General features: G+C 42.8%; 1 protein-coding gene across 26 annotated transcripts in view; it reads right to left on the bottom strand.

Annotated features, from left to right (window-relative positions):
* The window catches only part of RIMS2 (regulating synaptic membrane exocytosis 2), a gene marked incomplete at both ends in the record, with an annotated part of 425,123 nt that overhangs the window by 4,824 nt on the left and 397,775 nt on the right, over positions 1 to 22,524 (bottom strand). For 25 of the 26 annotated variants that reach the window (XM_080909305.1, XM_080909325.1, XM_080909329.1 and 22 more), the window contains one exon: positions 691 to 832. In XM_080909305.1, the coding sequence (XP_080765431.1) occupies positions 691 to 832 (142 nt within the window). Of the gene's footprint in view, positions 1 to 690; positions 833 to 16,276; positions 16,419 to 22,524 lie in introns of those variants that run through there. The other variant, XM_080909323.1, reaches the window with a different exon arrangement.

The following is a 22,524-nucleotide window of genomic DNA, read 5'->3' as shown; positions in this document are numbered from 1 at the left end:
TGTTTGCCTGCATGTATGTCTGTGCAGCATGTGTGTGCCGTGCCCGAGGAAGCCAGAAGATGGCGTCTGATCATAGAACTGCAGGTACCGCTGGGAGCCATGATGTGGATAATGAGGATCCAGTCATTGCTCTTAACCTTTGAGCCATGTCCCCAGTCTCCAGATCAAAGATTTTAAAAAACTAATGCTAGGTCTGGAGGGATGGCTCAGTGGTTCAGAGAACTGACTGCTTTTCCAGAGGTCCTGAGTTCAATTCCCAGCAACCACGTGGTGGCTCACAGCCATCTGTAATGGGATCAATGCCCTCTTCTAGTGTGTCTGAAGATACAGTGTACTCAGATACATAAAATAAATGAATAAGTCAATAAAATATATTTAAAAAAAACCCTAATATTGTCCCCACGGTGCGGTATGTCTGCTGTTCCTGTTCCTGTGGCTTTATTGATTATTTGAAGCTAGGACAAACTATTTTACTTGTAGGTAATGCTGAGAGCCACATCTTAGCATCTTGTCATGGAAGTAAAACACTTTATCGCCCCCCAAGGTACTTCATTCAGAATAAAAGGCCTGATGTGTCAGCTGCTCAGTGGAGGGTGAAACAGCTTCACAGAACCAGGCAGCGAGAATGGAAATGGGCCATGAGTCCCGAGAGTCAGCCCTTGGGCAGGAGGACGGACTGGCCACACTCACTTTCCTTCGGAGCTGTAGCTGTTCATGCTGCCATCTGTGGACTCCCGGCTGGCCTGGCGCGTCATCCAGTTCCTCATCTCCACCGCTAGCCCGGTCTCCGTGCTTCTCTGGACAGTGCTTCGGAGCTTTTTACCTCCTCCTTCTGAGGAGACAGAAAGCCAAAGGCATCAATTACATCATGGCTGCTTACGGACTGGAGCAGTAAGCACTCGGAGGCTGCAAGTGAGCAGGACTGTGTTCTTAAGGAGACACAGAGGAACCACATTTAAAACCCTTCTAAACAACGTCTCCCTGAGTGAGCGGTACAAGGTACCATTGTTTATTTCCACTTGAAACAGTCTTCCAACCATTAAATTAACATGGGAAACAAAGAGCTTTAACTTAACAGGAATAAGCTTTGTCTTCATTGCAGACTTTAATTATCAGACCTCATTTCTTCTTCATTTTGTTTTTCATAGTAACAGTCAAATGCACACTTCATTTATGCTCACCTTTCTCCCCAGTGCTTTTGTCTCAGTGAAAGAAATAGGTCTTCATATTACAGACAAAAAACCAGGTGGGAAGAGATGCTTGATTTTTAGCTTTACCATTTAACAAAGTTTTTAGGGTAGTGGATATGAGAAAGGCAAAGAAAGCTATAAAAAAGGAAAGTCTTACTTGATGGCAGTTTTACATCTGTTGATAACATCTAGAATGACTATGTTATAGCATCTGGAGATAAACGGACATGGGACATGCTTTACCAGAAGCTGGTATTAGTAAGTTCTCTTAAATGCTGTTGGTGCTACTGATGTGTGAGACTCTCACCGAGCCTCTTCTCTTTGCTCCGCTTTGAAACATTGCTTTAGGTTTCACCCACTTCTCATTACTCATTTCCAGCTCTGATACACATCATGGCTAACCCACAGCCATCAAAAGATGCTGATTTCGATGAAGAGCAAACATGTACCGATCAATGGTTAAAAACCATAAGGTTTCCTTCCCCCAACAATGAAGGAGGTTGGTGCTACTGATGTGCTGAGAATCTTTTAACCAACTTCCTTATATCTGCTCTGCTCAGAAACTCTTGAATAGAGACAGACTTCAAAATACTAATTTGTAGCCTCCATTGGGATAAATGATTTTTAACACAGTTCACCAATGGAGGCTACTGTTGAAAATTAAACCATGGAAAAAGATGTATGAGCTAAATAATCAGTTCACAGACATACTTCAACATGGACGATGGAGCTACCACCCTCTTAACCAAGTCACTGATAACAGGTACAGTCATATGTAACCTTCCTGATATAAGGCAGACCGAACCATCTACCAAGCTGTTCTGGACAAAAATAGACAGTGTGTTTCTAATCAAGTTTTGAAAAACACAGACAGTAAAGTCACAAGACAGGTAGCGTGCATATACGAAGCAGCCAGACAAAGCCAGATATGGGATATTGTTCAAGACAATTGGCCGAGTCTCTGAACAACTTAACACCATCAAAACAAGCAAACTAGGTAAGGTAACCTTCTATGTTAGAAAACAGTAAGGAGATTGGAATCCAGTGACCTTGGGTATATGGATTTTGCCTTGTTTGTAAAACCAAAGTGGAACAACTCATTTTAAACAACATCACAATTTTAAGAAAGGCAGGGAAAATTGAATACATACTATTAGGAGATATATGTTAAATATTTGGATGCAAAATCTTCTGTTACCTGTGATTTACTTTCAAATGGTATAGAAAAACAAAACAATCATACACACGTATAAAAATGTTTTTTTTTAAAAAGACACAATAGCAGAGTTGACTCTAGTATCCATCAATCTAATATAATGACTATTTTACCAATGTCTTTGTGTGTGGTTGCAAGCACATATATGCATGTGTGTGTGTGTGTTTGTGTGTGTGTGTGTGTGTGTGTGTGTACACCCATGTAAAGGCCTGAGGCTGATCTCATCTTCCTCGGGTGCATTCCACCTTGCTCATTGAGCCAGGGTCTTTCAGATAATGACATGTCATCTAGCTCTAATGATGTGTCATTACAAACAGCACCCATGGCTGCTGACAGTCACATTTCCTCCGGTGCTTAGGATCCAAATTCCAGTCCGCACACCTGTGCAGCAAGCCCTTTACCTTGTGGCCCACACTTCCTAACAGTTGTGCTTTCATTTTAGACCGATCTTCAAATGCCGTGTCACTACGCAGCATGCTCTTTCCCCTCAGACACCCTGAGCACACTGAATGAGGAGTGAGGAGCCTGTGTGAGACCAAGTCATGCTTTAATGCTCATTTCCTATCAGCACTGCTCCAAGTGAACAACTGCCATCACCTGTGACCACTCCAGTGACATCTGGGATGCGGGATGGGCGCCAGATACAGACAAGGAAATGACCTACAAAGGAAAAGCTCCTAAAGGGTCTCAGGACCAAGACTCGTGATTCCAAGTCTATTATTTCCTATTTAATCTGACATGGCCAAGCGAAAGTGAGTTGGAAATCTGCTGTTAATGGATGAGAACCAGACACCACTTGGCTAAAAATAACAACAGTAAAAAAGAAAAAAAAAGTGTGAGGATCCTGTCAGTTTTCCCACTTCCACAGAGGAGGCATCTGAGGGCCCAGCACATCACAAGGTTCCCCAAAGCCACACAGCAAGGGGCAGGACTAGAATGTGTCCGCCGGTGCCAGACTCCAAGTTCTCTGTGACTCAATCATTTGATGTTAGAATACACTGTGAGAAGTAACCTGGTGGAGTGGGAAGAATCATCAGCCTCAGACCAGTTAGCTCCCACATCAAGTTTTTTTCTCTACCGCAACACACAGTATGACACTAAGCAAGACCCCTCTTTGTGTATGATCTTCAACTGTGAGACGATAACACAGATCTGGTGGGTTAGTGGTAAGGGTTAAGGAAAACACACATGTAAAGAGCTTGGAAGAGCCCTTGATGCACAGAAAGTCTTCAACCGACACTGTTAAGGTACCAGATAAGGAATAGGTTACATTGTGCCTAGTTATGACCACTAACTAGATGGTTGTGTGACTTTCTATGAGTCTGGGGTTAGTTGTATGAGCAAAGGGCAAGAAGAGAGCAGATTACCCCTGGCAACTTTTCTCTCTGAAGTCTGAGTTTGTCTCCTTAGTGAACAAAAGCGCATGGGTCTGCTACTCACTGTCAAAGAATCAAAAGTTCCGAGCTAAATCACTATTTATGATATCCTTAAAAGCCTGTCATTTTATATACTCTGTTACCTGAAACATTTGTAGACTCGTTTACAATCTTTTAGCACATAAAAATCTTTATGTCACAGTCACAATAAGTCCAATTTAACTTAACTATAATGCATCATGGTGATTCATGTGTAATGTTCTAAATGATGTGCCATGTTGCTATGCAAGCCAGAAACTCAACCCAGTGAAGATCTGTGAGAGAGAGAGTGCACGTGAGTTAGGCGGGATCCTGTGCACACCCTGATGACTGTGTTACTTTACACTGAAAAGGGGGCTTTGCTAATTAACTATGGTAATTAGTTGTTTAAAGGTAGGGAGATCACCTGACTGACTAGGCAAGGATAACCATTCCAGGCCTTTAAGAGCATACTGCTTCCTCTGGCTGCTCCAGAGGAAGAAACCCAAGAGCAGAATCACAGAAAAGATTCTTTACTCTTATTCGCTTGAGGATGGTAAGGGACATGTGTCTGCCACCAGCATCCTGCTGAGAAGCAGCAAGACAACTGGACTGGACTTACACCCGAGGGGAACTAACTGATTCTGTGCTTGAGACCTACTAAGTGTGTGTTGGTTTCACGTGCTGGCTATTACAGCAGCAGGAGACCAGCAGAGCTGATGTCATTCCTTTCCAGAGTCTTGCTCAGATAGAAAACATGCATAAAGACATTTTATTGTGATTGTGGGGGTAGAACAACCAAAGTTGTTACAGAATTGCTAAGTATGCTTTTAAAAAGTGAATACCTATATACACATGCATATATATATATAATATATATATATATATATATATATGAATGAATTGCATATTAAGCAATACACCAGTAAATCCTTAAACTAAAGCCCAGATAAGGCTGCGGTTGAGCCCTTAAGCCTTTACACTTGGGTGTAAGTTATTTTAAGCATTGAACAATGCCCTACAGGTCAGAACCAAGTTCTTCAATTGCCAACCCCCCAGGCAGAAGGCGGCACACACACAGGAGGCATCCTCCTCTTTCTGCTCTGCTCATTTCTTGACTAATCTTGATTAGTCTCATGACTCATTTCCTTGACACTCCCTATACTCAAAGAAAGTCACCCGATTAAAAGTCTGAAGTGTCAGCTTCCCCTGAGATCAGGAAGCTCTTCAAGTGGCTGAACAACAAAACTCAAAAGCCCCTCATTGCTACTGACTTGGAGGCCATCTTTTGCCCTGCCAGAGACAAGGCTTTTGACACGTGACAAGAAAGAAACATTTCATGGTTGTAGCTTTTAAATCCTACATGCACAGAAGTTACCCTGCTATAGTGACACCTAGAATGTCTCATCAATGTCATCAGAGTTATTCAAGCTTCATGGTTTTCTCACCACTACTAGGAAGAAGTTTGAGGAACAGGCTGAGACCGGAATAGTCATTAATTTTTAGTGTAGACCACAACTCATGTGCTGTAAGTCAGTGAGACAGCATCCTATGTGAGATTGCTATTTTTCAAAGGGAGTATAATTTAGAGAAGTCATTAGGCAATAAAACGATTTTAAATGCAAGTCTAGAGAGATGGTTAAGAGCGTGGGCTGCTCTTCCAAAGGACATGGGCTCAATTTCCAGAACCCACGTGGCAGCTCACCACTGTCTATAACTCAAGTTCCAAGGGATGTGATACCCTCACATAGACATCCATGCAGGCAAGACGCCAGTGTTTGTAAAGTAAACACCAAGAAATCAATACAGGTTTTAGAGCAATAAACAAGAAGTTCAAAACTGACAGACACGTTTTGGAGGCAGTTTGGGGAATCTCCAGCTCAGGCACAGGATGATCAGGAAACATTTACACAGGAAACAGGATAAGGTAAACAGGAGTCGGTGGGCTGGAGGAGTTGGCAGCGTATCTCCACCCCATCCGTGTATCCCACTGGACATGTGATAGGAGTGAGACGTGGTTTATTTTGTGTAAAGGCATTTACACATTTTTGGTCATCATTAGAATCCAACTAAAGTTATCCTGACAGATATGTGTGCACACACTCACATGTGCACACACACACACACACACACACACACACACACACACCTATGAAAAGGTTTAAAATTGGGACAAAATTCAATTGCTAAATTCAAAATAAAGAAGTGAAGACAGAACTAGTAAATCTTGACTTGGACTGTGCAGAGCCATTCTAGGCATAAAACCTGTCACCTAAACAGTGTGGTGTTGCTGCAGCAGCAGCAGCAAGAAGCAGGCTCAGGATGGCAGAGCTTCCTCTGCATTGCAAACTTCTGCAGCCACAGAGAAGGAAGGAAACAGAGCAAGAACACTGGGGGCTGTATTGTCAGCTTCTGCAGGCCACACCAGGAGAGACTGACAATTCCCTGGCAGGACGGTTTTTTTCTCCCCTACTTCGCTTCTTTTCTATTCTAAATGGGGATTTTTATTCTGTTGGACCTGTTGCTACCTCATTGTTCAAACTGATCTTTTGGATAAGTGACTCTCGTTCTTACACATCATCATAAATTGAGGAGCCACATCTTTCTCTGAGAAGAAGATCTGCATGTCGCACAAAGGTTCTAGAATACAACAGTAAACTGGTGAGAGGTGAAGATCTTTCATGAGTGCTATGTGCAAAAATAGTAGTGTCTTTGAATATTTGAGTGACCAAAACTGCAGCAAATTTAAATACAAGAAGCCCTGCTATTGGGGGCTATCCCAAAAGCTATTGCCCGTGTGTGGAATATGTTCTAGCTGGGCAGTCTTGTGGGAGAATATGTGCCTAGCCCCTCAGAGACTTGATGTGCCAGGGTGGGGTGATACCCAGAGGGACTCCAACCGTCAGAGGAGAAGGGGAATGGGGAAAGAATTATACGATGGGTTGCCTAAGAGCAGGCAGTGAGTGAGATGTAAAACGAACAACAAAAAGAAAAACCCTGCTATTTACCTTACTTATCTATAGTTTTCTTCCTTTCCTGACTGCTCTCTCTTAAATAAAAACAACTAAACAGCAAGGTATTAAAAGTATTTAAAGCCATAAAAGATATACCCTGAGTATAATAGGCAGTCTTTCAGCTATTGACGGTCATTTTCTATAATCAGGTGGCATTTGTTACTTTTTTTTTTTTCTTGCCAAATTTCTTTCTAAGAGAAGTAGTCCATTCTCCAACTGTGGAAGCTACCTTTGCCACATGTCACCTTTGCCACATGTCACCTTTGCCACATGCCACCTTTGCCACACGTCACCTTTGCCACACGTCACCCTTCTATAAGCGCAGGTGTGACTGACCATCACTACGAACCTTAGTCTAGGTTTCTGCATCTGTGCAGAAGAAATTCCATGACCTAACCAAACTTTTACTCAGCAAACCTTTTCTGCCCAATTTCTTTATTCCTATGGAATTTTTTCTAAATGGCATCTATCTCCCACTTATTCCATTTCCAACTGGACAGAAAAATGGATTCGGCTGCTCCTCCATTCCTGTGTCCTGAGGGCTCCAGGCTGGTCCCATGGAGCAGAAGTGCTGGTCTCACCTGTTCTCTTAGGAAATGCTCTTAGTGCTGGTTCAACTGGCAGTCAGCACCCAGAAGAAGGCAAATCAACCCATTCTTATCTCCTTGGACCTCCTCATAAAACCAGGTACACTCAAACCGACAGAAGAGAAAGTGGGGAAGATCCTCGAACACACGGGCACAGGGGAAATTTTCCTGAACAAAAAACCAATGGCTTATGCTTTAAGATCAAAAATTGGCATAGGAACTCATAAAATTGCCAACTTTCTGCAAGGCAAAGGACACTGTCAAGATAACAAAATGGCAGCCAACAGATTGGGAAAAGATCTTTACCAATACTACATTCAATAGAGGGCTAATATCTAATATAATACAAAGAACACAAGAAATTAGACTCCATAATACAAAATAACCCTATTAAAAATGGGGTAGGGAGTTAAACAAAGAATTCTCAACTGAGGAATACTGAATGTCCATAGAGCACCTAAAGAAATGTTCAATATCCTTAGCCATCAGGGAAATTCAAATGAAAACAACCCTGAGATTCTACCTCACATCAGTCAGAATGGCTAAGATAAAAAACTCAGGTGACAGCAGATGCTGGTGAGGATGTGGAGAAAGAAGAACACCCCTCCATTGGAACTGCAAGCTAGTACAACCACTCTGAAAACTCAGTCTGGTGGTTCCTCAGAAAAATGGACCCAGTTATACCACTCCTGGGCATATACCCAAAAGATACTCAAACACATAACAAGGACATGTGTTCTACCATGTTCATAGCAGCCTTAATTATAATAGCCAGAAGCTGGACCGAACCTAATGTCCTTAAACAGAGAAATGGTTACAGGAAATGTGGTACATTTGCACAGTGAAGTACTACTCAGCTATTAAAACAATGACTTCATGAAATTTCTAGGCAAATGAATGAAGCTAGAAAATATCATCCTGAGAGAGGTAACCCAATCACGAAAGAACACATATTGTATGCACTCACTGATAAGTGGATATTAGCCCAAAAGCTTGAAATACCCAAAATACAATTCACAAACCACATGAAGCTCAAGAAGAAGGAAAACCAAAGTGTGGATGCTTCAGTCCTTCTTAGAAGAGGGACCAAACATACTCACAGGAGGAAATACAGAGACAAAGTGTGGAACAGAGACTGAAGGAAAGGCCATCCAGAGACTGCCCCACCTGGGGATCCATCCCACACACAGACACCAAAGCAAATAACTGTTGTAGATGCCAAGAGGTGCGTGCTGACAGAAGCCTGATACAGCTGTCTCCTGAGAGGCTCTGCTAGAGCCTGAAAATACAGAGGAGGAGGCTCGAAGCCAGCCATTGGACTGAGAACAGGGTCTTCAATGGAGGAGTTAGAGAAAGGACGGAAGGAGCCGAACTGGTTTGCAACCCCTAAGGAAGAACCACAATATCAACCAACCAGACCTCCAAAGAGTATACACATGGAGGGACCCATGACTCAAGCCTCATGTGTAGCAGAGGATGGCCTTGCCAAGCATCAATGGGAGGAGAAGCCCTTGGTTCTGTGAAGCCTCGATGCCCCAGTGTAGAGGAATGCCAGGGTGGGGAGGCAGGAGAGACTGGGTGGGTGGGTGGAGGAGCACCCCAACAGAAGCAGGGAGAGAAGAATGGGATGAGGGGTTATGGAGGGGAAACTGGGAAAGGGGTAATATTTGAAATGTAAATTTAAAACACCCAATAAAGGGGGAAAAAAGAACAAAAAATAAAATAAAAAACCCAAGTTTATATCGTGATAACTTCTACGTGTAATACATAGCGGGATCCAAGCGTTCTTGAGCCCACTAGTACCAAACAGGTGGCTGATTAGTCCGTACGTTCTGCTTCACCTAAGAGAGTGTCCTCATTTCCTGATAAACACAGAGAAAGCCATCTTGCTCGGGTCTCCTGCCACAGCTGTGGTTCTTGTCCTTGCTAGGGACAGAATGCAAGGGAGACGGCAAATGTGACAGTCCTAAAATTCGCATCTACATCAGCTTTTATGTAGTCGGTGAGGTTAGCTCGTCAACAAACGCTGACAGTGTATCCTGAGTTCCACAGGAGTAGTCCTTCATCCCTTCATCCCTTCATCCCTTGGGCTACACAGCCAATAGAACCTTCAGTCCATGATGGAGATGTTATGTAACGGGGGCGTATCCAAAAAGGTCATCACCAGATACACGGGGCTACTGAGCACTGAAGTAAAGCTAGTATGGTGGAGGAAATAAAATTTCAACTCCATTAACCTTTTAACAGTCAGATAGCCACACATGGCTAGCATCTCATGTATCAGATAACAAGCTCAGAAAAGGCAACACATTTTTAACTTTAGAATTTAAATTTAAATATATTTATGCCAACGTGTGTATTATTAGAGATATTGTACTATCAAGCTAAGGTAATAGAACTTAAGTTTCTTTTAGGTCATTAACTAGTGGAGGTGGAGGAAGTGGAATGACTATTTCAAATCTAAGTTTTTCTCCACCAGGGGAAGCTCTGGTAGAAGACCTTGAATGCAGATGGGATATGAAGATACCACAGATGGGCAAGGAACACACACACACATACACACACACACACACAAATACAAATACACACATACACACACACACATACACACACACATACACACACACATACACACACACACAAATACACACATACACACACACATACACACATACACACACATACACACACACATACACACATACACATACACACACACATATACATACACACACACATACACACACACATACACACATACACATACACACACATATATACACACACATATATACACACACACATACACACACACACATACACACACACACACACACACACACACGGTAGCAGAGAGAGAATGGGAAGACATGAACATAACTCTGGAGGCAAGGAGGTTTTATTTTATAAATCGAGTAGCTAGATTTTGAGAGATTTAGATCATTGGGGCAAAGACTTTCCTTAGAAGAAACGGGAATCTTCTAGTTCGCTGTTGAGCAGTGGTTCTCAACCTTCCTAATGCTACCGGCCTCTTAATATTGTAATTTGCCACTGTTATGAATCGTAATGTAAATATCTGTGTTTCCTGATGGTTTGAGGAGGGCCCTGTAAAAGGGGTTGTTGAGAAGCACCTGTCAGCGGTACAGACGCCATATTGGATCCAGAAAACAGAAGGAGAAGGTGATATTCATCACTGGCTTCAGAGATAAGCCCTTTGGTTCCAAATCGCCCAGGTACCAGTGAGAATGAGAAGAAACACCTGAGAAATGCCGGGAAGGGGCAGAGTTTCTTGGCAGAGGTTGAAAACTCTGTGTTCTCTGGGTCACATTTGGCCAATAAATACAAATGTATTTGTTTGCTTCAAGTAATGCTGAGAATTTTTAAATTTTGCTGCCAACATCTTAAAGTTTAAGGGTTTTATGGGAAAAGCCAAGTTCATGATTGGTTGGGGACAAAAACAAAAGTCAACGTGCCAACCTGGCATTGCTCAAAATGGCTGCTCCCAACTCTTCTCTGGTAGGCTCTCTCCAATTTCTCAGTCCTTTCCTGGTCCTCTTCCGCCTTAGTGATCTATGTCATCTACAGGACCACTAATCTACAAAAATCCTAAGGGAAGCTGTCACCATTTGACCTCTTCATTTTAAATAGCTAAAATAGTTTTGCTTGTGTATTAGTCTCATGAGATAAAATCTAAATCAAGATCTTATCCAGACAGAAGCAGTTCCTTGGGGGATGTCAGAGAATTCATAACGATGCCTTTCTCACCATTCACAGAAACACATTCCTAGTGGGAGCTGAAGCCACACACATGGCCCGGCCTCTCTTATTAGACAGGACTAAGCTGACTGTGAAATCTCTCCCTAGAATTTTGGGATTGGGATTGAGAAAGAACAGTAGAACTGTAACACATGAACCTGGAAGTTAATTGCTACCACGGTTCACTAAACATGCGCACAGGGTAGTGGATAAAAGGGATGAGCTGGCATAGGAAATAGAAAAGAAAATGGAGAAAAGAGAGGAAATAGAAAAGCAGAAGCTGTCATGTGAAGCAGGAATGAGGGCATCACAGGAAGAGGGTTGGGTCTCCTGCTTCCTTTAGATCCATGTGGGGCCTAGATGACTCTGGCACATCACAGCAGAGGGCGTTTTTATGGCGCAGGCAGGGATGGGGGGCGCAGTCCTCAGTGGTGATGGTAGGTTACCACAACAACTTCCTAGCCAGTTTTGTCTGTAAGCCACTGTGCGCAAAATATCTCCACTGAGAAACGTGGTCCCATTGCTGGCTTAGAATTTAATGAACCCAGTAAAGTCTGAAGGCAAACTGGGGTCTAATGTATTAAAGTTTTCAATGACTTTAGGTAACAGTCTCACAGGGGTCACTTAAGACCACTGTAAAATACAGATATTTATATTGTAATTCATAAACAGTAGTAAAATTAGGGTTATGAAGTAGCAATGGAAATAGTTTTATGGTTGGGCGCCACTACCACTCAAGAAACTGTGGTGAAGGGTCACGGCCTGAGGAAGGCTGAGGTCAACCGTTCTCAGTGCACTCGTTGGACCTAGATACCGAGATGCTGATTCTCAGGTTAAATCTAAGTTGTTCATTTGCTTTTAGTTCCAAACTATCTTACTTTACTTTGTCTGTCTTAAGTATAACTCTAATATACAAATTGTGCCATTCTTAGATATGGTATGTCCTCATTTAATACAACGATTTTTATATAAAATCATCATTCAAGAAAAATGATCTCTATGAAAAGATCCGAAATGGCCTATACACCTCTCTCTCTTGCCTGTTTGGCTATGGAAGATGTATTAATCTCATGACCATACACTGAGAAACACTGTATGTGGAGAGTTTTACTAGCATTCAGCTTGAAAGAAGAGCGCGGGTATTTGGTTGTTCAGTATGAGCAGCTGTGCCTGTTTTCTGTGCGTAGCAGTGTGTTGCTGACTGTATATGGACAGCATTTCATTTCAACAGAGCAAAGGTGAAGGTCTCTCTGTTTATCAAGAGAGTGTGGTTTCTAAGACTTATGTGTATTAGTAACTCCACACCAAGATTCACATCCTACTAAATGAATGGTCTCTTAGAGATGTGTGTGTGTGTGTGTGTGTGTGTGTTTGTGTGTGTATGTGTGTGTATGTGTGTGTGTATGTGTGTGTATATGTGTGTGTATGTATGTGTGTGTGTGTTTACATGAGGCTACTGTTGGTTCTATGTAGCCCATGGTGCCTGGTCTGACTGCCCAGTGCTGGGCATTCCAGGCTTGCACCATTATGCCTGTCTAAATGGATCCCTGTACGCCAACCATCCTTCACAGCCTCACTGTCGTCAGCAGATCATTTCCCTCTGAGTTTTAGTGTTTTTGAGCTATTTTTATTTTGTTGCTGACTTTTCGTTTGTCTAAAAAATTTTAATGTGTATGGAGTACACTGTAGCTGTCTTCAGAAGAGGGTATCGGATCCCATTTACAGACGGTTGTGAGCCACCGTGTAGTTGCTGGGAATTGAACTCAGGATCTCTGGAAGAGCAGCCAGTGCTCTTAACCACTGAGCCATCTCTCCAGACCCTTGCTGATTTTCTTATAATTTAATTTTCAACTGGCTGGCATGTGGAAAGAGATAAGGGTAATTTGTTTAGTTACTTTGTGTTGATAGGATCTCTTGTGTATGGTTGCCAAATCATATTTCAACCAGAGGTGTCAACTATTGGGGTGTACACTATTGGGGAAGTAAAATTTTTTACACAGTGTATGTATAACTAGACAAGGACCATGAGCTTAGAACATATGGGCCACGTAGATGGCCCCTGGGAGACCCACAACCATTAACAACTTTGCCACACATTTTCCCCCTTGGAATCAATGGTTGGGAAGCTGAAGAGTTGCTTCTATAATTCCAAATGGAAACACTGCCTTAAACTAGTCTCTACATTCTGATACGTGCCTGCAATATTCAAACACCCTGCATATACTAATGGGCCGTGTCAGGAAGAGTCAGAGTTAGAACCAAATATACCAAACAGTGGAAACAGAATGTGTTCGAATAGGGGTCAATGCTAAATGAGTGGATGCATCTTATAAATCGTTAAACAACAGGACAAGCAGCATTTCCATTGCCTTCATCTAAAATAACCCCATGAACATGGAGAACATCTTTACTGAGTATACCAAGGGGAAAGGCGTAAAAACAAACTCGCAGAGAGGAAGAAGCCAGTCCATACAGTGAGTGAACTTACTCTGCTCACAGAAACATCCTTTCGGCGCAGGCTCAGGTCAGTCACACCGAGATATCCTACCTGTCAGCACTGTGTTCAACTCCTGTATTTCCACTACAGTAAAACAGCAAAAAGCATTCCCTGGAAGAATCTCCATGAAATAAAAGAGAGAAAAACACAGAGGCTGCACAGTTAACGGCAACTATTATCACTGTGTTTGGTTTTCAAGACAATAGACTCCTACAAGGAGATGCAACTGTCAGGAAATAGTATTTAAACTACTTTAGTCAGCAGTATAAACTCCGACCCACACCTGGGTTTAGATCTTTACTCTTTACTAGGGGAGGAGTCTGGATAGTTTTCAAATACACGCAGGATGCTGTTCTGTGAGGTGGTTAGAAACTCATGTTACCGATACCCAAACCAGCATTTTCACAGGCTCTTATGGGACGCTTCTTTAAGCCCTAAGTAGGAAGAGAAGGAGAATGAATACTAGCTTTGACATCCATCGGATAATTTAGTCGATCACTGCGATTCCCAGACTGACAGGTCCTATCTTGTGAGGTAGAACAGGTTTCACAGTTATGACTATAATACTGCTTCCAAGCGTTCTGCATGGACATCTTAAAAGAAAAGACACTGCAGAGAAGCCCTGCTCTGGACCAGGGTTCTGAGCCTCACAGACCTGTAGGGGTGCTGAAAGGAGCCTGGGAAACCAAAGTGCTGTAAGCTGGCGCTAAGCCAGTGAAGAATTCATTTGTGGAGAGCGTTCTTGTTACAAATAGAGACATATAGGGTACATTTAAAAATGGTGTCTTCCTTGTGGAACATTATGTGTTGGCAACTCAAGAAGCAGTATTACAGCACAAAAATCTGTTCCAGTTTCTCACGTGTGTATGTAGAAACTTCCATGTCACACTGCCTGTATGAGGCACGGATGAGTGAGTGTGCTTCCGGTTCTGAAAAATCTTCACATTTTGTTTAATCTTTTCTTACTGTTTCAAAAAGGCTCTTAGAACGGTGTTTTGGAAACCCCTAAATCCTAGTAATAACTTAAGAACGTTGATAGTTTATAGGAGGTAAACTCAAGATTGAGGACTTGGCATTAAACATGCTTAGAAATAAGCCTGCAGCAGCCTATATTTTGTTTAGCTATATGTATTTTCAGGCACACCTAACTCTGAATTACAGCTCCTATACTTACAATACCATAGGTTAGTTAGTGAGCGTGTGCAGTAAAGCATCCTGTGTACACAGCAGTATTTGTGACTCCAAATGCTGACTGCAGTGACAATTGGCTAAGCAAGTGTTTGAATTTCTTTTTGCCTCAGTAACCTCATCTGTGAAACAGGGCTAATAAAAGTTATGGGCCCTCAAGGCTAAACACTGTAGGACCTGGTTAAGCAGTGCCTGGTTAGCAGGAGAGTCTCAAAACCAGCTTTTAACTGTTTGACTTTTACACATTTCCTAGAATTTTTAGCGAATTACTGCAGCAAAGTAGTCAAAAGTAAATTATGAAACAGAAAAACAGGAATATGAAAGTGAAAAGTTATGTCTAAGTAGTGTTATCTTATTGTGTTATCTGCATTTGTGAGTCTTTATTTATAAGAAATTAATATTGCAACAACGAGCCAGAAGAGACATGGACAGCTACAGTGATTCAGTCTGAAGACTGACCATATCATTAATTGGCCTGTGGTCACTTTGTCACTCCCTCTTCAGAAGGAAATATGGGAAAATTTATTTCTACCTGTTCTTAAAGCAGGTAACTAATTTCTTCTAAACTAGGGCTAGGGCAAATTTTTAGTGAGAAATCATTGTCACCAAATAAAAGAAAAGCCAATCTTAATTATATACAAGTGTTAACAAGATGACTAAACTCCTCTGGGTATGGGCTAAGGATGAACAGTTTGCAAAGAACACTATTTCTATATTATTTACATTAATTGACAAATTTCCAATGTTGGTTGCAGAATTTTATGAGAGCTCTTCATCAAGGAAAAACAGGATCTGTTATTCAAAACTTTATGGAGGCCTGCAAATCTCTCAGTAAAAAGTTCAACAGAGCCAGTAGCTTCTTTCACTTACATAGGCATCGTTGAACAGCAGGGACGACCAGAATCACACTCCGCAGCTGGTGGGCAAACTCCAGAGTGAACACAGTGTAAACTCACCTTTGGTGTTCACACACCTTCCACCGGCCCAGCTCACACCCTCCCTGCCTCGGCATCTAGACCTTGGCTGTCAAAGGCTGGGGACACATAAAGTTTTACCGCAGCGGGTCGAGCATTTCTGTTCTCCAGACTATATGCTGACACCAAGACTGCGGACTTAGGGAGTAAACGAAAGCAAACGGGAGAGAGGCACCTAGGAGGCTCGGCTTCACTGCCACCCAGTCTACATGCTCAACCATCTTTCAAGTGCTCCATAATTCAAACTCACTAGGACAACTGTTTCCCAGGAGAGCCCGTGGAGCCCCGTGAACAACCCACTATCAGTGTTTCTCGGGCAGGTGCTCTTAGGGGTCTTCCAGGTACAGTTGAGGCAGCAGAGGCTATCCGGAGTTCTCACCTGGGGCCAGCCCTCCCACCACCGGACCCAAGTGATGTACAACACACACACCGAAGGGTGGGAACGCACAGGGGTCCTCACCTCCTTCATCTTCTTCCAGGGAGTTCATACAAGGAAAATAGCCAGCGAGAGCCTCAAAGGAGGCAGAGAGGCTGCTCCGGCTCTGGGAGCGCTGCATGGAGCGCCCCGCAGCGCCCGTACCCCCCAGGCCCTGCCGGCCCATCTTGGAGGAGGACCCGCTTTTCCCGCGGTACAAGATACGAGGCGTTTTGGCGGCTGGTGAGCGGAGACCGCTGCGGTAGGGGCCGGGCTGGCTCCGCGGAACCCCGGGGTTCCGGCCCCTGCCTCCCCGGCCCGAGGCTGGGACCTTGGCTTTGCTGGGGAAGGATCAAGGGAAGAAGCTGTTCACGGCGGAAGTCCGAAGCGTCACCCAGGGGTGCAGAGGATTCGGGAGGCTGGAGCCGCTGGTCCCGGCGCGCCCTCCCTCGCAGGGAGATGCCTGCTGATGCTGCGCTCACCGCCAATCAGAGGATGGAGGGGGCGGCACCGTAGCGCTGGTGCCAGGCCGCACCTCAGGTTCAGGCCTGGGGTCTCACTTGTTGCTGCTGCTGTCTCCCTTGGCAGGGCCAGTGCCTGGGAATGTGACTCACTGGGTAGAATGAGTTAGGCCTCTCAGAGTGGCAATATGTGGGCAAAATTCCTGGCAAAACTTTCCCTTACTAGTGTCTCTTCAGCAGCTGTTCACACTCAGATGTGGGTAAGAGGCACTGTCTTCAAGTCATAAGCAGATTTTGATTAGATCTTATGAAAACCTACATTAGCCGTTTCTTTTTAACTTTAAAGTAATGGTAAACAGTCAACAGAAGATCTCTTTAAACAGACAGCTGAAGCACCGAGTAAGGGAAAACACACATGGTCCGTGCCAGGAAATGAATTCCTTCTTTGTCTACATAAAGCAATCACTTGTCCCTTGTTGCTAAACAGAACCCCATCAAGGGTAACATTACAGTGCTGTACATTATGTCACATCCTAACATAAATGTGGAAACAACACCGACATATTAAAAACAACAGCCCATAAGCAAAGTTACTACAACGATTCTGCAAGTTAGAAATCTATCACTTTTCACTAGGAGTCAGGAGAGTGTGCTAAGTTCACACACACACACACACACACACACACACACACACACACACGTATGAATGTACTCATGGTTTTTATTTGAAGTACTGGGAGATTCAAATACTCAGGTTGAGTTCTTTGAGACCATCATGAATTCCAGGTGTCTGTAGATGTTTACAGTACAGCAGTAATCTGAGCAGCTGAAATTCCCCCATTTTGCAAATGATGCAAAGGGGACAACTTAGAAAGGCCCGAGGTCTCTCTGCCCAGCCCAAGTGTGAGAAGAGGTTTGCCAGTAGAAAGAAGCCCCTGGAGGTGATGTCCTGTGGACCACAGAATAGCTGAGAAGCAGGCCAGGAGCAAGTGAGAAGATGTGTTAAGTACTCAGCTGCCTAAGGTGACAGTTCAGAGAGAACTATACAATGAACACTTCTTTCGAATCTTTCTAAAACTTCCAAAACTTTCCTCACAAAACCCTCCCGTTGCAACAAAAGGTATTGTTACTTAGATCAAGTTTCCTGTTTATCAGAGAGAGGTTCCTCCTTTCCCATTAACATTCACACAGCCCCAGGCCAGTTTCTTTTCAGTAGTCCCTTTCCCACTACTAAAACCTTAGAAACCTACAAGTAACTCACTTTTATTGACTGAACAGAAGCCTTTTTACTATTAAATAAGAATTGCATTATAAGAATAAAGAAAAATATCACAGACTCACAGAAACAGACGGATTTATTTAAAGTCATCTGATGTTTTTGGAACTGTTAGCCATGAGTTATGAAAACGTCTGACTATCACCGATTTACTTACTTTCAATTGTTTTTTATGATGAGTGTGCATGCATGTTGTGTGTGTGTGTGAGAGTGTGTGTTGGTGCTCTTAGAGTCAGGAGTCAGGATGTGAGATTCTCCCTGGAGGCTGTGACTGATGTGAGTGTGCTGGGAATCAAACTGACTCAACCACCAGGCCATCTCAACTCTTGGCCAGCATTTTAAAGAAGGAAAATAAAAAAAAAAAAATACCAAAGTTCAGCTTGAATATCGTATGTGTCACCTACAGCTCTGTCTCATAAGTATGTACGTATGCATGCATTGAGTTACAATGCAAAATAAGGGGTTTTTATGCCTTTGAAACAGTTTGGAAAATATAAATGAAATAAAATGTCTACCTTACACGTGAAAAACTTTGGATTTAAGAGTAAAACAGGTGCCTGCACTGCCTCAGCAGTGACGGGGACGAAAAAGCACTCGCCTGGTATCTTTATCAGGATATCTGCCTGGATGGGGACTGACTAATAAAATCTTTGCTATATGAATCCAAAAAAGTGGGAAGTCTGTGATTTAGAGTCTCTTAAGTGAACGTTTCCAGCTTGGAAACTCTTGGGACACTTGTTTCCTGGCAGGAGGAATGTACGCAGGCAGAGGGTGGAGCAGAGAATTCCCAAAGACATAAACTGGATGAGAAACTTGTTCAAAGCACCTGGGCCATCCTGGTGGATGGAAACTGTGTCAGAACGGCACACCCCAAGTTCCTGGTAGAGACTGCACAGGGAAGAGGTTCGTGGCCCGGGTGCTGTGTTCATCTTGGCTTGGTTAGCTTGTTAGAGTCTGTAGGCACCGTTTCTATCCGAGCTTGACTTCTCTCTGGACAACCCAAGGCAAGCCCTCTCCCCCCCCAAAAAAGCTTTCAGGTCCTTTCTCATTGACATAGTTAGTGACGCAGAGAGATGACAGGGGCACAGGAAGCCGCTTTGCATGGTGGGAGAAGTACTTAAGGCAAATTGACACAAACAGGTGGGTCACACGTGACCAGGTGACTCTACCGTCACCTTGGCGATTCAGAGGGTAATCGTACTAGTTCTATGTTCAGTTGTTTTCTACGATATTTCTAGCTTCACATAAAGACGTGCATTTAGCACTATTTGCATTTTTGTTTGTGAGATGGGACTCGCTGTGTAGCCCAGTCTTGCTGCTCAGTCTTCTGAGGGCTGCAAATAGCAGTGTGCCAACGTATGTGGGTTGTCGACACATTTTTAACAAACAGAAGCATTATTCCCTATCCTATTCACACATATCTACTGCAACTTTAACTGACTTAAAACTATATAAAAAACTACTAGCAAAAGCTGGAAATTGTCCAAGTCCAAGACTCCAGTAGTGTACACAGTACATGCATCTATAGTCTAGCATGTGTAGCTACACGGTTAATACATTGTACATATTTTTGGATTTACTTCTCATATTTTGAGCCACTATATTTCACTACGCAGAAAGAGGTATATGTCTAGAATATTATAACCTAGGATCCCGCTTTATTTTTAATTCTCTTATCCATCCAAACATTAGAGATTAAGAGTCACGAATGTAACTGATTGCCTTCTAAAAAAAAATTCTGAAGAATTCTACCAGAAAACATGGAAGCCATCTTTCTGAAGGAAAGATAAACAGATACGTTTTGCATGTACTAGAATGGTATGCCACTTGATGAATACAAATTAATATTTCACAGATAGTTTATAAAAACACATCAATTATTACATCAATCCTGACTGAGTATCTTCCTGGCAGCCGGGCTGAAAGAAACTCAGCAAGGTTAAGTACAGCCTTACAGTGGCCGCGAGGTCTGGAACCCACAGACTGGCTCTAGGCTTGCTTGTCCCTGCATACAACGCCACAGATGACGCGTGTGCTCATGTAAAGCTAAAGTGATAGGAAGACACAGAAAACAAAGCTGACAACCTCCGTTATAATTATGCCATAAATTCTTCGACAACCCAGCCATTTTCTCCACACCGTGTGCTCAGAGCATGATTGTTCTCCTTATAAATATACCGATCTGATACATCACGCGGCCTGAACGTAAGTTCTGGAATAAGCCGTCTCTATCTCATTCTTAGCATTATGTCGCTCTGGTAGAAATTAGGAGCAAACCTTGGAAATTTCACATTTCAAAGGTATTTTTAGTTTTTTTACTTGGCAGATTCTGAAGGTGAAAAACAGATGTTACACTTTAGCAGCTGGCCAATCCAAAAACTTGCAAAAGTTAAAGAAGTAAAACTGTATCCGAATATGATAAGAGGATAAAAGAGCAAGAGAGATGTTTCCTTATTTGTGCAGTAAGATTTATCATGACACTTGACTTGATCTCCTATAAGAACCTGCCCATGGAAGTCAGGAAAGTTACTGATTAAGCGGGTGACAAGATTTGACTGGTGGCAGGAATGGGGAAAATTCTTTAAAGATCAAAGTCGTATGTCACCAGAGAGGACGGCCTGGCAGCTCAGAGGAGGAGCTACGGTTGGATTCACCGTACTTAGCCATGTCCCTTTGAGCATAGTGACACTTAGGATGGTGACAGCTAAATGTATATTCTTCAGATATATTACCTAATTAAGGAGAACACTATGAGGTACTTACTCTCAGTGTCTTTACTTCACAGACGACAAGGTTGACAAAATATTCATCCAGTGTGTGTTGAGTGCACACCATATGCCAGGCATGCTCCCACAACTAATGACACAGCACTTGACAGAAATGGACAGAAATCACTGCCCTCTTGCAGTTCGCACACTAGTAAGATAGTGGCTAACATTTATACATCACTTAATGAAAACTATTTACCACCCCCAACTCTGCGTGCAAACATAAAATCACCACATAAGTACACAGCACTATGAGAGAAACACTATCTACAACCCATTATATAGATTAGGAAACCGAGGCACAGATTCTAGTAAGTCTCTAGAGCTTGTGTCACACATGGCTGGCTCAGTATCACCAACAGCAGACACAGCAGTGCATTCCAAATAAAGCTTAGGCTTTGTGATTTTCCACGATAAAAAGAAAAGAGCTAAGAAGTAAACTGTTCCTACTATGTTATTCAGATCCAAATTACATCCATGATTGCAAAATGCATGCACATTTCTCCCTAGCCCCAAGCCAGCAATCAGTTCTGCAGCAGTGGACACCAGTGAGATCCCCCAGACTGAGGGCTCAGTTCCTACAAATGTTACAGTCCCCTAGACTTTAGACGGCAGATTGCTTTAGCTGTGCTTTATTACGAAGGCTGTTGGCAGAGAAACACAGGGAACAGTGGAGAAGGAACTTGCAGCTTCGATATACTCTCTTAGCTCACCACCCTTTAGCAACAAGTTCAGCTACATAGAATCTCTCTAAAATGCCTCTTACGGCTTCTGAGGAACTTAATGGCAGAGGCATTAGTGAAGTGTGGGCAGCTGTGTCAAGATGTGACTGGGAAAGGGTGGTAACTAATGCTAAGTAGACAGGGTGGGGCAGAAGCCCAGCCTGCTCACTCAGATTCTTCAGTGTTCCCTTGGAGAACAAAGCAGGGTCTTATCTACTATCAGAAAAAGCACGTGACACATTTTCTTACTGATGCAGTTCAAGGCAAGGAAGGAGGTTAGACTTTGTGTGTCCTGCTGTGAAGAGAGAAAATTCTACTTTTCAGTGGCCTAGCCTATAGAACAATAAGTTCCAGGAGCTATAGATGGAAACACAACCCACACGCACACGCGCACACACACAGAGAGCACAGCATCGTAATGACACCTTAATAAATTCATAAACCTCTACACAGGACTATCACAAGAATATCTTCAAACATTTCAGGGAAAAGAGAAATTTCTTTTCCTGTTATGACTCCCCTGGAGACTCTAGAGGAGTATTATCTAGCAAGATCTCATGAGATCTTTTTTTTTTTTTTTTTTTTTTTTTTTTTTTTTTGTGGCTTTCATCATCCTGTACAAGCAGACAACAAGATCTGAATGACTTTCTGAGTTTTGGGCACCGATGAAATAGAATCACGCAGCACCTCCCAGAAGTACGTGCTGACATTTATTTCTTCTAGTGCAGTGTGACTACAGTAAGTTACATATGCACAGAGCATAGGGTTCCCTCAATCACAGTAAAGTTCAGACTCCATGTTATTCTGTTTCTTTATTGACTGAGTTTCACTTATTCATCCCAGTACACCTGGCAATAAAGAGTTTGGATGGCTACTCTGTCCAGCTAGGTCACATACTGCTCAGACATAAATTGCTTAAAGTTGTTTACACTGCTTGATACCACTCACCCTGACTGACAAAACAAATTTCAATTCTTTTGTAGATGTTTAATTTTACTTATAGATAACTTAATCATGTTCACTATATGTGGAGATGAAAAATTTGTAACAGTAAGGCTGTTAAAAA

This window comes from Micromys minutus (genome assembly GCF_963924665.1).
Source record: "Micromys minutus genome assembly, chromosome: 33".
NCBI classification, from domain to species: domain Eukaryota; kingdom Metazoa; phylum Chordata; class Mammalia; order Rodentia; family Muridae; genus Micromys; species Micromys minutus.
The sequence above is the reverse complement of the archived record's forward strand: the minus strand, read 5'-3'. Positions and strand labels throughout refer to the sequence as shown.